The sequence below is a fragment of the Chaetodon auriga genome, chromosome 13, assembly GCF_051107435.1.
Source record: "Chaetodon auriga isolate fChaAug3 chromosome 13, fChaAug3.hap1, whole genome shotgun sequence".
In the NCBI taxonomy this organism is placed as follows: Eukaryota; Metazoa; Chordata; class Actinopteri; order Chaetodontiformes; family Chaetodontidae; genus Chaetodon; species Chaetodon auriga.
The window spans coordinates 7,957,118-7,969,889 of record NC_135086.1 but is presented as its reverse complement, the minus strand read 5'-3'; the positions used below and the strand labels follow the sequence as shown (position 1 = coordinate 7,969,889).

General features: G+C 42.6%; 1 protein-coding gene across 1 annotated transcript; it reads left to right on the top strand.

Moving 5' to 3' along the window:
* The first annotated feature begins 1,077 nt into the window (after positions 1–1,077).
* LOC143330324 (UDP-glucuronosyltransferase-like) lies at positions 1,078–7,241 on the top strand. Its single transcript, XM_076746808.1, has 5 exons — positions 1,078–1,951; positions 2,536–2,667; positions 5,704–5,791; positions 5,904–6,123; positions 6,583–7,241. Exons 1-5 carry the CDS (start codon positions 1,097–1,099, stop codon positions 6,863–6,865), a joined length of 1,578 nt encoding a protein of 525 aa, XP_076602923.1. The 5' UTR covers positions 1,078–1,096; the 3' UTR covers positions 6,866–7,241.
* The last annotated feature ends 5,531 nt before the right edge of the window (positions 7,242–12,772 follow it).

Below are 12,772 nucleotides of genomic sequence, written 5' to 3'. Positions count from 1 at the left end.
AAATAAATAAATAAAGCAAAATTTCCAAGCATGAACGAGAGAAATAAAGGATGTGCTTTTAAATGTAACTGGCTTTATTTGGACAAAAGTAAGTGTCTTCTCTTTTTTTTTTTTTTTTTTTTTACATGAAAAGGCAGTCATTACACTAAATCTGTAAAAGCATGTGTGCTGCCCTGACAGGATTCTGCAGTTAGTCGTATACTTTGTGGAGAAATGAAAAAATAAAGCAGGGAGAGCACATATTCTTCAAATCACTGTAGGCCTATTCGTGTTCTTAATTCTTTCGAATGACTTACTAGCTGAGAGTTTAACTCAGTTATGCAACCAGTGCAACAGCCGCTGTTGTAAGATAAGATAATGGAAGTTGGATCCGAGGGTAAAATTCCACAAATTACACAACTGTCTTGATGTTATGATCCTAATCCAAAGAGGAGGGTGTTGGTGGCCTGTTACAACTGCCTTTGCACACCATCGGTCTCTTTACAATGGCATGTGTGCGTGTGAGTGGAGAGGGAGGAAAGAAAGGTAAAAAAAAAAAAAAAAGAAGAAGCAGCCAGAGTTGACGGAGAGGACATTGTGCCCGTCTGCGCATGCATGCATGCCAACATGACTTGCAAGTTTTACTGATTGTTAGAGTCCACTGCTGGAGGAAGTAGTTTCGTGTGCAAACAACGACTGCAATTAGCATGATGAATGAATGGAATTGACATATTTTACTGGGCAGAGCATGTATGCTTAAATTGCACATAAGAACAAAGCTGAATTGCAACTTCTAAACATTAATGAAAATTGCATGTTGTTGATTGTAAATGAATATACTAAGGTAGGATAGGAAAGACATGAAGGGAAAAGAAAATATATAAAGTGTCATAAGATAATGATTAAATGAAGACATACTCCGAATACAAGCCTTATCCACAGATTCCACAGAGAATCTCCGCTCTCTCTCTGTCTTGTGGGACTGGCATAATAGCCCGCCTACAAATGCAACCTGAACTTCCTGCAGAATTTAAAAACACACACATACATAAAGGCACCTCTAACCAGCTACCACTAGTTCTCACAGCAATCCAGCTTGTAGTACAGAGAGGAGGCAATGAGCTGCAGGATGTGGTTTCCTACGCTGGTGGCCTGGCTGTGCTGCATCAGTCTGGGGGCCGTTCAAGGGGGGAAGGTGCTAGTTCTGCCTGTGGATGGGAGCCCCTGGCTTAGCATGAACATACTGGTGAAGGAACTCATCCGCAGGGGCCATGAGGTGTTAGTGCTGGTGCCTGAAAGCAGCCTGTTGATGAAAGGCTCAGAGAGCTACAAGACTGAGATCTACAAAGTGCCCTATACCAAGGCTGAGTTGGATGCAAACGTCGATGAGCTGAGTGAAGGAGTGTTCCTCAAGCCACCAGAAATCACAGATATGTTCATCAACATGCAGCGTTTGATGAACTATACTTCTATGCAGGTGAAAGGTTGCGACAGTTTGCTCAACAACCAGACTTTAATAAGCCGACTGAGGAAAGAGGGCTTTGATGTCTTGCTTACAGACCCGTTCCTTCCCTGTGGCTCCATCCTGGCTCATCTGTTTTCCCTTCCAGCTGTTTATGTCCTGCGTGGACTTCCCTGTGACCTGGATTCAAAGGCTAACCAGTGCCCTACTCCTCCTTCCTTTGTTCCTGTGTACTTCTCTGGTAATACAGACACCATGACCTTCCCGCAAAGAGTCAAAAACATGGTCATGTCTATTGTAGAGTCCTACATGTGCAGAATAATCTATGCTCATTTTGACGATCTGGTCAGTAAGCATTTAGGAGGCAGCATGACTTATAAGGACCTCATTAGTCATGCTGCTTTCTGGCTTCTCAGATATGACTTTGTTTTTGAATGGCCCAGACCTGTCATGCCAAACACAGCTTTAATTGGAGGTATCAGCTGTGCGAAGAAAGCTCCTCTTCCTGCGGTGAGTATTTAAAGAATGCATGCTAGAGCAGTAAACATCTGGATGATCTAGTAATTAAAGAGCTTGGTATTTTTCAAAACTGAGTCAAAAAGAGAGTGAAAATTGTACTTTGATTCACCTGTGGCCCAGAAACACAACCACAAATTAGTGCTAATGTAGCGCTGTGTCTGCATGATGTGTAAAAAAGTAAAAGCATATAGGTTTGCTAACATGTTGGCAAAAATAGCTTTGTAAGGTGATGTGTTTAATACATGCGTGTTTCAGCTTGTCTTCTTCTGTTTGTCCACGGTGTAAAATACTGAAAAGAGTCAGTGTGTGAAATCTGAGTCAAGAAAAGCAGATTTCTGGACTGTGTCAAGCGTAATCCAAGAAAAGAGTTAATGAGCACTGTGGAAACAGGTAGAAAATACCCTACAAAAGCAAAAAGATTGTGCTTGTAAGATCGCTTGATCGGGTGTAGTTTAAAATAAAACGATGAATAGATCTAACCTTTTATTATAAGTAAATAGCCATACAATCTACAAGCTGGGATTTTTTTTCATGTTTCTTAAGGTAATTTTTGTGTTTTTCCAAACTCCCTGCAGGATTTGGAGGAGTTTGTGAATGGCTCAGGAGATGACGGCTTTATTGTCTTCACCCTGGGCTCAGTGGTGTCCAGCATGCCTGAGGACAAGGCTAAAGAGTTCTTCAATGCCTTTCGGCAAATGCCTCAAAGGGTAACAATAACCGTTAAAGATTAAATCACTTTACTTTTTCAGTTCAACAACCATCATCAGCAGGGTTCTAAATTAACTTTTTTGATCACCAGCCAATGTGGCTGGTGACCTTCTAAAGTTACCAGCCAATCAGAATTTCCACTAGCCAAATTTTTTCCCGGTGAAAATAAGAGAGATTATGAGTGCCACTGAATGCATTTGATCATTTTTGAAAAATGCACAGAAAGTACAACACATGAAACAAAATATACACAGAAAGTGCAAACATTTAATTTATACAAATAAAAAATGCTGTCAGATTTATTATTTTATAAAAGACATTTTTCCAGTAAGTATTTAGTATCATTACATTCCTAATAAAATGTATTTTTCCTTTCAACTTAAAGTGTTTTTGCTTTCCTTCTTTAATAAGAAATATATATAAGTAACAGCCATGACTTAAACACTTGCAAAAAAATTGCATTGGTAATAAATTGATATATGTATGTACAACTAGAAAACACAAATAGTGCAGCAGTCAGTATTGCAGACTCCTTAGGCTCTCCTGATGACTTCGGGCACTCTCATGGTCCTTTACTGCCTCCACTTTAAAATTATTAGTCCCCACCACAAAATTATTCGTCTTGTTTTTTTCTTTCGTGTACATGCGGCAATCGTTACAAAACATGACGGCATTTTCGTGATCAAACACAAGCCATTCACGACCCGTCAGCCATTTAGCGTTAAACTTTCTTTTCTTCGTTTCGCACGCTTTGTCGACATTCTCATCCCCTGCCTCCTTCCTCTTCTCCCCCCAGACGTCTGTCCCAACCACGCATTTAGTTTAACTTTACTTTTTACTTTTAGCTAGCTCAGTCTCCTATTACACGCCGCCGTTCATTCTCCTTCTTCTTCTTTGTGTTTCCGTGGTTTCTCGCGCCGGTTGCACTACAAACTATAGTGTGCCTGCGCACAGCCAATGGGCGTCTTGTACGTCATCACGTAGCATTACGACCGTGTTCATGGGAAATGTAGGACGGACTGTCCGGGAGACAAATGACCAAGAACTGTAGAGCGGCTCTGACTGACATGATTGCCTAATGCATTACCGGCCAAATTGGCTAGTAAGTTTTTATTTACACCCGCCAATATGAATTTTAACCCGCATTTGGCGGGTTGGCGGGTGTTAATTTAGAACCCTGATCATCAGTCTATGCACAGAACCCTATGGATTACTTCTGTTAGACTGCTATTTGTTCTCTGCAAACAAAACACAAGTTTCTAACTGCACAACCACAGCAAACACATTACCCGGAGATTTCAAACTCAGCATATTCAATTCAATATTCAATATTCCTTTATTTGTCCCGCGAGGACAGCAGCATCAGTAGAGCAGATTAATATAAGAAGTGCATGCAAATTAGAAACAACATCAGTATATATACAAAAGAGTGAGAATTTTAAATAAAAATAAAAAGAAAGAAATTGTAAAAAATTATAAAAAATTGTAAATAGTATTTATAGACTGTTATGTACATGTTTTATTGCACAGTTTATTGCCCAGACTACTGCACTGACTACTTAGAACAGTTTTTATTGTACAGTCTGAGAGCTGCAGGGAGGAATGACCTGCGATACCGCTCTTTCACACACTTGGATGTAGCATCCTGTCACTGATGGCGCTCCTCAGCGCAGTGAGTGTGTGTTGGAGGGGGTGGGAGTCATTGTCTGTCATGGAGGACAGCTTGGTTGTCATCCTCCTCTCCCCCACCTCCTCCACCACTTCCAGAGGGCATCCCAGGACAGAGCTGGCCTTCCTGATGAGCTTGTCCAGCCTCTTCCTGTCAGCTGTTGTGATGCTGCTCCCCCAGCAGACTACACCATAGAAAATGGCAGGGGCCACAACAGAGTCATAGAAGGTCTTCAGGAGTGCCCCACGCACCCCAAAAGACCTCAGCCTCCTGAGCAGATAGAGTCTGCTCTGTCCTTTTTTGTAAAGTGCAGTGGTGTTATGTGTCCAGTCCAGTTTGTTGTTCAGATGAACACCCAGGTACTTCTAAGATGTCACCATCTCAATGTCCCTTCCCTGGATGTTCACTGGTGATGGTGAAGAGTACGGGCGCCGACGAAAGTCCACAACCAGCTCCTTGGTTTTACCTGCGTTAATCAGGAGGTGGTTCTGCTGGCACCAGTCCACAAAATCCTGAATGAGTCCTCTGTATGACCTGTTGTACCCATCTGTGATGAGGCCGACAATGGCAGTCATCAGAGAACTTCTGCAGGTGGCAGGTGGGTGAGAGGTGGGAAAAGTCAGCTGTATAGCGGGTTAAGAGGAACGGTGCCAGCACCGTTCCCTGGGGGCCCCCCGCACTGCAGAGGATAGTCCCTGACACACAGTCCCGTGTCCTCACATACTGTGGGCGCCTGGAAAGGTAGTCCACTATCCAGCATGTGAGGTGTTGGTCCACTCCTGAAAGTTCCAGCTTGTGTCTCAGGATGGCTGGCCTGATGGTGTTAAAAGCACTGCTAAGGTCCAGGAAAAGGACCCGAACAGAGCTCCCAGGCGATTCCAGGTGAGATAGAGCTCGATGGAGGAGGAAGATGAGGGTATCGTCCATTCCGATGCCAGGCTGATACGCGAACTGCAGCGGGTCCATGGACGAGCTCACCAGGGGGCGCAGGTGGGCAAGGACCAGCCACTCCAGGGCCTTCATGAGGTGGGATGTTAGGGCCACTGGCCTGTAGCAGCTAGGGTCCTTGGGATGTGGGGTCTTTGGCACAGGTACCACGCAGGACGTTTTCCAGAGGCGTGGCACCCTCCCCAGTCTCAGGCTCAGGTTAAACAGATGCCCAATGATCCTGCTCAGCTGATCAGAGCAGGATCTGAGGAGCCTGGGAATGAGCTGATTCCTCACCTGGAGATATATATATATATATGCTAAAGCCTTAATCAGTTTGAACCGTAGGACTTTGTCCCCTGCCATGCCTTGTTGTAAACATGGCAGACTCTCCACTCATAATGTAAACTGCTTTGTAGTGACGAGGTTTATGTTTCAGGTTGTGTGGAGATACAATGGAGTCCCACCTGTAGCTGTATCCAAGAATGTCAAACTTCTGAAATGGTTACCTCAGAATGACCTCCTCGGTATGTTTATCCAGAAAATGTATGCAGTGCTCCCATCATGTCATAAAAAACTAATTCAAACTAATCAAAGTGTATTCTATTGAAATTACCCGGCTGTTCCTGTGCTCCTCAGCCCACCCCAAAGCTAAAGTCTTCATCACTCATGGAGGTATCCACGGCACCTATGAGGGTATCTGTAACGCTGTGCCTATGGTGATGTTTCCACTGTTTGGAGACCAGGGGGACAACGTGCACCACATGGTCAGCCACGGCGTTGCAGAGAGGCTCACTATTCATGATGTGACGGCTGAAAAACTGTTGGCTGCACTGAACAAAATCATCTATGAGAAAAGGTAAATCAGAAAATCAGAAAATTCTCTATACATACAAATTAATGGTGCCCTGTGTTTTCTTGTAAATAAACAAAAGCTGTGTTTACGGTCAGCGTTGCTCACCAAAATGCATTGTGGATATTTCTTTTTTTATCTATTTATTTATTTTACCTTACATCGCTCACATTTGACTCTTCTTCTACACAAAATGGACTAATGAAAAACACTGCGATACCAATAGATTTATCAGTTTGTTTTAATTGCTGTTCTTTTAGCTGCGATACCAGCAGTGTCAAACAGACTTGGCTGCAAATCAGGACTAATCCTTCTCTGTAGACTGACTTAAATCTTTCACACCTGATTTTCTAAATTTACAGTGTAAAGAGAATTTCGCTAATGTAGTCCGAGGTGATAAACTGCCGGCCTCGTGGTGATCAAAACTGTTAACCTTTTCTCTTTCAAAATATCACTTCTCTCCAGCTACAAAGAGAAGATAGTGAAGCTGTCGCGGGTACACCTGGACCGTCCCGTTCAGCCTTTGGACCTCGCTGTTTTCTGGACCGAGTTCGTCATGAGGCACAAAGGAGCCGCACACCTCAGGGTGGCTGCACATGAATTAAACTGGATTCAGTACCACTGCCTGGATGTCATCGGCTTTTTGCTCATTATTCTCCTAACTGTTCTGTGGGTAACACTCAAATGCTGCTTGTTCTGCACCCGCAAGTGTTTGAGGAAGGGGACTCCAAAGAAGAAGAAAGAGTAGAGTTTCTAATGCAAAATTTCTTAGATTTACTAATTCTGTAATGAAGTGAATGTTGGAGGTTGAAACACTGCAATCACATTTCAAACTGCTGTAATCTCTATACTGTGATGTATGTATGAACTGTATATGTATATATGCATATATATGTGTGTATGTATACATACATACTGTGAAAATGGACATGTTTGTGAGTGTGTTATGTTCCTGTATGTAGAATATCTGTGTGTGTGTGTGTGTGTGTTTGTGTGTGTGTGTGTGTGTGTGTGTGTGTGTGTGTGTGTGTGTGTGTGTGTGTGTGTGTGTGTGTAAAATCTCAGCCAATATGCTCTGTTGGTACATTGTCATGTGTAACATGATGCTGGCAATGACTGACTGAATCCATCGTCCAGGAAACAAACAAATAAAATTGTCTTTTTAACTTGATGGATTTATGTGCAATATTTTTGCCAAAGACCAGGACAAAAATCTGAGATACACTTTGAAGTGGCCTCCTTTGATGTGCAGTCCTCTGGTTATGGAGAAAAATGGTTTTATTGGCTGCAGGAGTCGATTTTGGTTATTGAGGGTGGAATAACTTACTTTGTTTTAAAATTGTTTATTTCTTATGTACAACACATGGGCCAATGCATTAGACTGCATTCACAGACTTTTCAATCAACGTTCCTACCCTCATCTATGGTCATGAACTTTGGGTCATGACCGAAAGAACGAGGTCCTGGATACAAGCGGCTGAAATGAGTTTCCTCCGCAGGGTGGCAGGGCACTCCCTTACAGATAGGGTGAGGAGCTCTGTCGCCCGGGAGGAGCTCAGAGTAGAGTCGCTGCTCCTCCACATCGAGAGGAGTCAGCTGAGGTGGCTCAGGCATCTCTATCGGATGCCCCCTGGATGTCTCCCTAGGGAGGTGTTCCAGGCATGCTCCACCAGGAGGAGGCCCCAAGGAAGACCCAGGACAGGCTGGAGTGACTATGTCACTTGGCTGGCCTGGGAATGCCTCAGGATCCCCCTGGATGAGCTGGAGGAAGTGTACAGGGAGAGGGAAGTTTGGACGTCCCTGCTCAGACTGCTGTCCCCACGACCTGGCCCTGGATAAAGCGGGTGAAAATGGATGGATGGATGGAGGGTGGAATAACTTACTTTGTTTTAAAATTGTTTATTTCTTCTGTACAACACATGGGCTAATGCATTAGACTGCATTCACAGACTTTTCCTTACCTGAGCATTTTGGGTAATATAACACCCTGTCATTTCTGCATTTAAGCCACAGAGGCTGATGTCTCACTGTCAGAAACTATAAGGCAAAGTAGGATTTATTTTGGTTCTGCTTTTAACTTGCACCTTTTTTAGTTTCATCAGAAAATCAACTTGTTTGCTGCCAGACTACAGCACGAGCTAACCAACAGGTCATGTTGTTAATACTTTTTATTTAGTACCCATAGCAAACAAGAGTAGCCAATAGCCTGCTAGTTAGCAAGATATGGCTATTCCTTGAAGGAATACCTGGAAGCTGATAAATAAAACCACAGTCAGGGTTTGTCAGTGAGTCAGTCAGTTGTCAGGAATGTGCATGAGGGCTTTGAGAGACTGTTAGCAGGGAACCAGAGGGCCGTCCACTCTTGTTTACAAAGTGAAGCTCGACTTTAAACCAGTGACCTCTCAGTCAAAGATCTACTTGTGATCTGCTGTTAGTTTGCTATTAACCAAAGCTGACATGAAAAATTGTATCCTCTGTTTATCATCATACATCACTTTGATATTCATTGCAAAATTTCAAACCTAAGTGAGCTGCAGTTAATGTATCAGAGGGCTCTCAGAGGTGGATAGCAGGGAACCACAGGAAAAAGCAAAGCCAAGCAGTTTTATTAGTCTCAGAACTATTTACACTATTTTCTTTTTGGTCTTTTGGCAGGTACCACTGTGTGCACAACTTGGTTTTTCTTCTTTAATATGAGTCTGTCGTTTGGGTGGTTTATTGATGAAACAGTGCCAGACCATAAAATGTTAATATGTGCTGTCTAATTGTTACAAAAGTGCACACCAGACTTTCACTATTACATTTGTTATCTTTATTATTGTGCAGAATGCACAGTAAGAGAAGAGCTAAGGCCTAAAGAAGTAATAGGACACCAGTTTAAATACTGCTCCCTTCTTACTAACTGCTGAAGTCGTCCCCTCCAGTATACTGGTGTTTGTTACAGTGTGCAGGCTGCAGCTGCAGCTTCTGTTGTGCTGGTTACCCTCTCTGCCTGCCTTGCACAGGCTGGGGTCATGCTGGTGGAAACCTCATAGCTCTAGCAGTATTGGCATGTCTTCCTGCTAGTAAGGAAGCTGTTTATTATAAGTGGAAACTATAAGCTATAGTTCTCGTCTTTTGCAGCGTCCGTTTGTATATCCTAAATCTTTCATCATTTCACTGAGATACATTTAACATTCGGTCTTTTTTTCTTTTCTTTTCTTTTTTTCAAATTAGCAGCTGATGAAATGACGACTGACTGCCAAAGATCCCTGCCTGCTCTCTCTACGTGTGTACTGTATTTTGCTTTGTCTGACTGCATGCGAGGGCCAAACAAACCCTTCCTGAGAGTGCAAAAACACTGGAGTTACTCACATCAAAGGAACATTAAGAACAGCGAAGCACCACCATGGAAGAGTAGAAGCTATAAGACTTTTTAAAATATGACTTGAGATCTGAATTGACAGTATGTTAAGTTTTTCTCCATAAGACTCTGGTAACAAAAGCAACTGCAAATGTTTAAAACTTCACAATAAAAGTCAAGTGGACCGTTCTTTGTGATCTGCCATTGGTATCAGAGATGACTCTACAATCTAAATCTAAATGAATGGGACTGCTGTTGCCATGAAGTTCAACATGTTACAGTACCAGATGTGAGGTAAGTAGGTCATATGAATCAGGCCGCTAATTTTCCATCTTAAGTGTATTTTGTGCACACGAAATGCCTACAGCTCCATCTAGTGGTCAGTGGACAGAATGGAACATGCTGTCTGGTTTTACCAGCTCCACCGAAAAGCCTCTGCTACTTTTTTTGTTTCATGTGTTTCATCATACTCAAGAAATGTAACTTTATTAGAAATACACTTGTGTGTGGGGTTAATCAGACATCATTCTTCCACACTCCCTCACCAAGTACATCATTCAACTCCCTCCTGCTGGCATTTTCTGCAGTAAATGCTCACTTGTTGGTTATTAAGGGTTTAAAATTTTAAATGAAAAATATGACCGAATATTAACAGCTTAAATAGACTTATAATCTACCTGCAGACAGCACACCAAGGTCCAGACATGCACAACGTCTCTGAAGATAAAAACAAAAATTATTTAACTGCTCATCCTGGTTCTCAAAGACATTTTGAAAATATCTTGCACTCCATAGTCACAAAGTCTTTTGTCAATACTCTTGGCCAAAGGACCAAAGCCGTCTAACTACAGCGTATCAGGGTGACATGCTGCCACCGTGTCTTATGGTCACAGAGCCTGTCCTCACCAGAAATACAGCCATATAGGTCAACATTGCCAGCAGGTTACTACGACCCATATTTACATATATTGTGAGGCAGTGACCTCAGTGGTCGTAGTAATTATGACAGGAGCAAATGAGGAAGTCTGACTTAGTATAAAGAGCAAGAAAGGCACATGGAGGAAGGTGGAGTGGATGGATGTAAACGTAATGTCACATCACGTATGTAACAATATTCCTATTTGATTTCATGATCTCTTCCTAAACCTAACCAACATGTTTCAGTGCCCAAACCTAACCATGAAGTGTTGATGTCTACACCTAAACGAACTGCTGGTCTGGTATGACCAATGTCCGCCCTCAGGCATGTCTGTCTGTCTGTCTGTCTGTCTGTCTGTCTGTTCTCCTGTCTGTCTGAAGCTGGTTGTGGTCTCCTACACTCAGCTGGCTCCATCTAATCAGTTGCGCACCTGAGGCACATCAGGCTGATTAAGCCAGCAGTATTTAACGTCAGCTTAGCTCTCGGCTCTCAGATCGTCCTGAACTGTCCTGTGATTTTCGCCAAGGCTTTTCGCCAGTCTTTCCCTCTCATGTGCTTTCTCGAACTTTATTGTTGGATTTTGTTTGGACTTGCACTACGTTTACATGAAACCGGCTATTTTCATAAAAGGACATTTCACCCTCAAAAATAACAGCGTGCACACGTGTCCGTTTTCACAAAACTCTTCTTTTACACTAACCCGTGTATGTGTGCCGTCGACGCTGGTGGTGACGCAGAGCGGCTCTTCGTGTTTGGGGGGGAGTTGTTGCGAAATTGCTGGCCTCAGAGCACTCATTGGTCTCTGCTCCTCAATATAATAGAACAGTTATATTTGCATATGCAAACATACGAAAAGGGTTTGCGCCAACAGAAATGCGACTGCTACTCTGAATGCATCCATGATCACCACAGCCAAATGAAAATGTAAACATAGGTCGCACTTTTGGCGCAGGCGCAAGTTCTAATGTGACGTCGGCCACCTAAAACTCTGTTTTTCTCCGTTTACATGCAAACGTGCAACCGAAGTTTTCCAAAATCTCCACTCTAGCCGGAGTTTTTAGAATGCACCGTTTTTGCGTGCAAACGAAGGGAAATGTCTGTTTCAGTGCTACGTCCAGTGTCTGCTTTTGTTCTGTTTTCCTTCGTTCCTTGGGGGTTGATTTCGTTTTGTTTTCCACTCCTTTTGAGTACGTTTTTTGTTCATTATATTTCCGTGCTATCAGTCACTGTTCCACCATCTCATAATTACTTCAGTTAAGGCACTTCAACTTTCGATTCTTTACAACCTCCAATTATGTCTGGGCAAGTTTACAGAGGCCATTGTTTTGTAAAAGGTTTTTTTTCCCCGACCACACTAAACCTGATGTAACTGGCTTTATTTGGACAAAAGTAATAGTGTCTTCTCTTTTTTGTTGTTGTTGTTGTTGTTGTTGTTGTTACATGAAAAGGCAGTCATTACACTAAATCTGTAAAAGCATGTGTGCTGCCCTGACAGGATTCTGCAGTTAGTCGTATACTTTGTGGAGAAATGAAAAAATAAAGCAGGGAGAGCACATATTCTTCAAATCACTGTAGGCCTATTCGTGTTCTTCATTTGGATGACTCACTATCTGAGAGTTTAACTCAACCAGTGCAACAACTGCTGTTGTAAGGGGGTTCCTGAGGTAATGGAAGTTGGATCCGAGGGTAAAATTCCACAAATTACACAATTGTCTTGATGTTATCATCCTACTCCAAAGAGGAGGGTGTTGGTGTCTTGTTACAACTGCCTTTGCACGCCATCGGTCTCTTTACAATGACGTGTGTGCGTGTGAGTGGAGAGGGAGGAAAGAAAGGTAAACAAAAAAAAACAAAAAAAACAAAAAAACACATGCACACTCAGTGGCCCTCCTTTTCTGGGGGAGGAGAGAAGAAGCAGCCAGAGTAGACGGAGAGGACTTTGTGCCAATCTGCACATGCATGCAAGCCGACATGACTTGCAAGTTTTACTGATTGTTAGAGTCCACTGCTGGAGGAAGTAGTTTCGTGTACAAACAACGACTGCAATTAGCATGATGAATGAATGGAATAAAGAAAACTAAACTTATTTCTGTTGACATATTTTACTGGGCAGAGTATGTACACCTGAACTGCACATAAAAACAAAACTGAATTGCAACTTCTAAATATAATAAGTGAAAATTGCATGATGCCTCTTGTAAATATATTGATCGTAAATGAATATACCAAGGCAGGATAGGAAAGACATGAAGGGAAAAGAAAATATATAAAGTTTCATAAGAGAATGATTAAATGGAAACATGCTCCGAATACAAGCCTTATCCACAGATTCCACAGAGAGTCTCTGCTCTCTATCTGTCTTGTGAGACTTTCATAATAGCCCGCCTACAAAT

Bases quoted from the DNA above. Each gene is read 5' to 3' on its own strand.
- LOC143330324 (XM_076746808.1), top strand. From the start codon at position 1,097: ATGAGCTGCAGGATGTGGTTTCCTACGCTGGTGGCCTGGCTGTGCTGC. The intron at 1,952-2,535 runs GTGAGTATTTAA...AACTCCCTGCAG, and splicing joins AGAAAGCTCCTCTTCCTGCG to GATTTGGAGGAGTTTGTGAA. The intron at 2,668-5,703 runs GTAACAATAACC...TTTATGTTTCAG, and splicing joins TTCGGCAAATGCCTCAAAGG to GTTGTGTGGAGATACAATGG.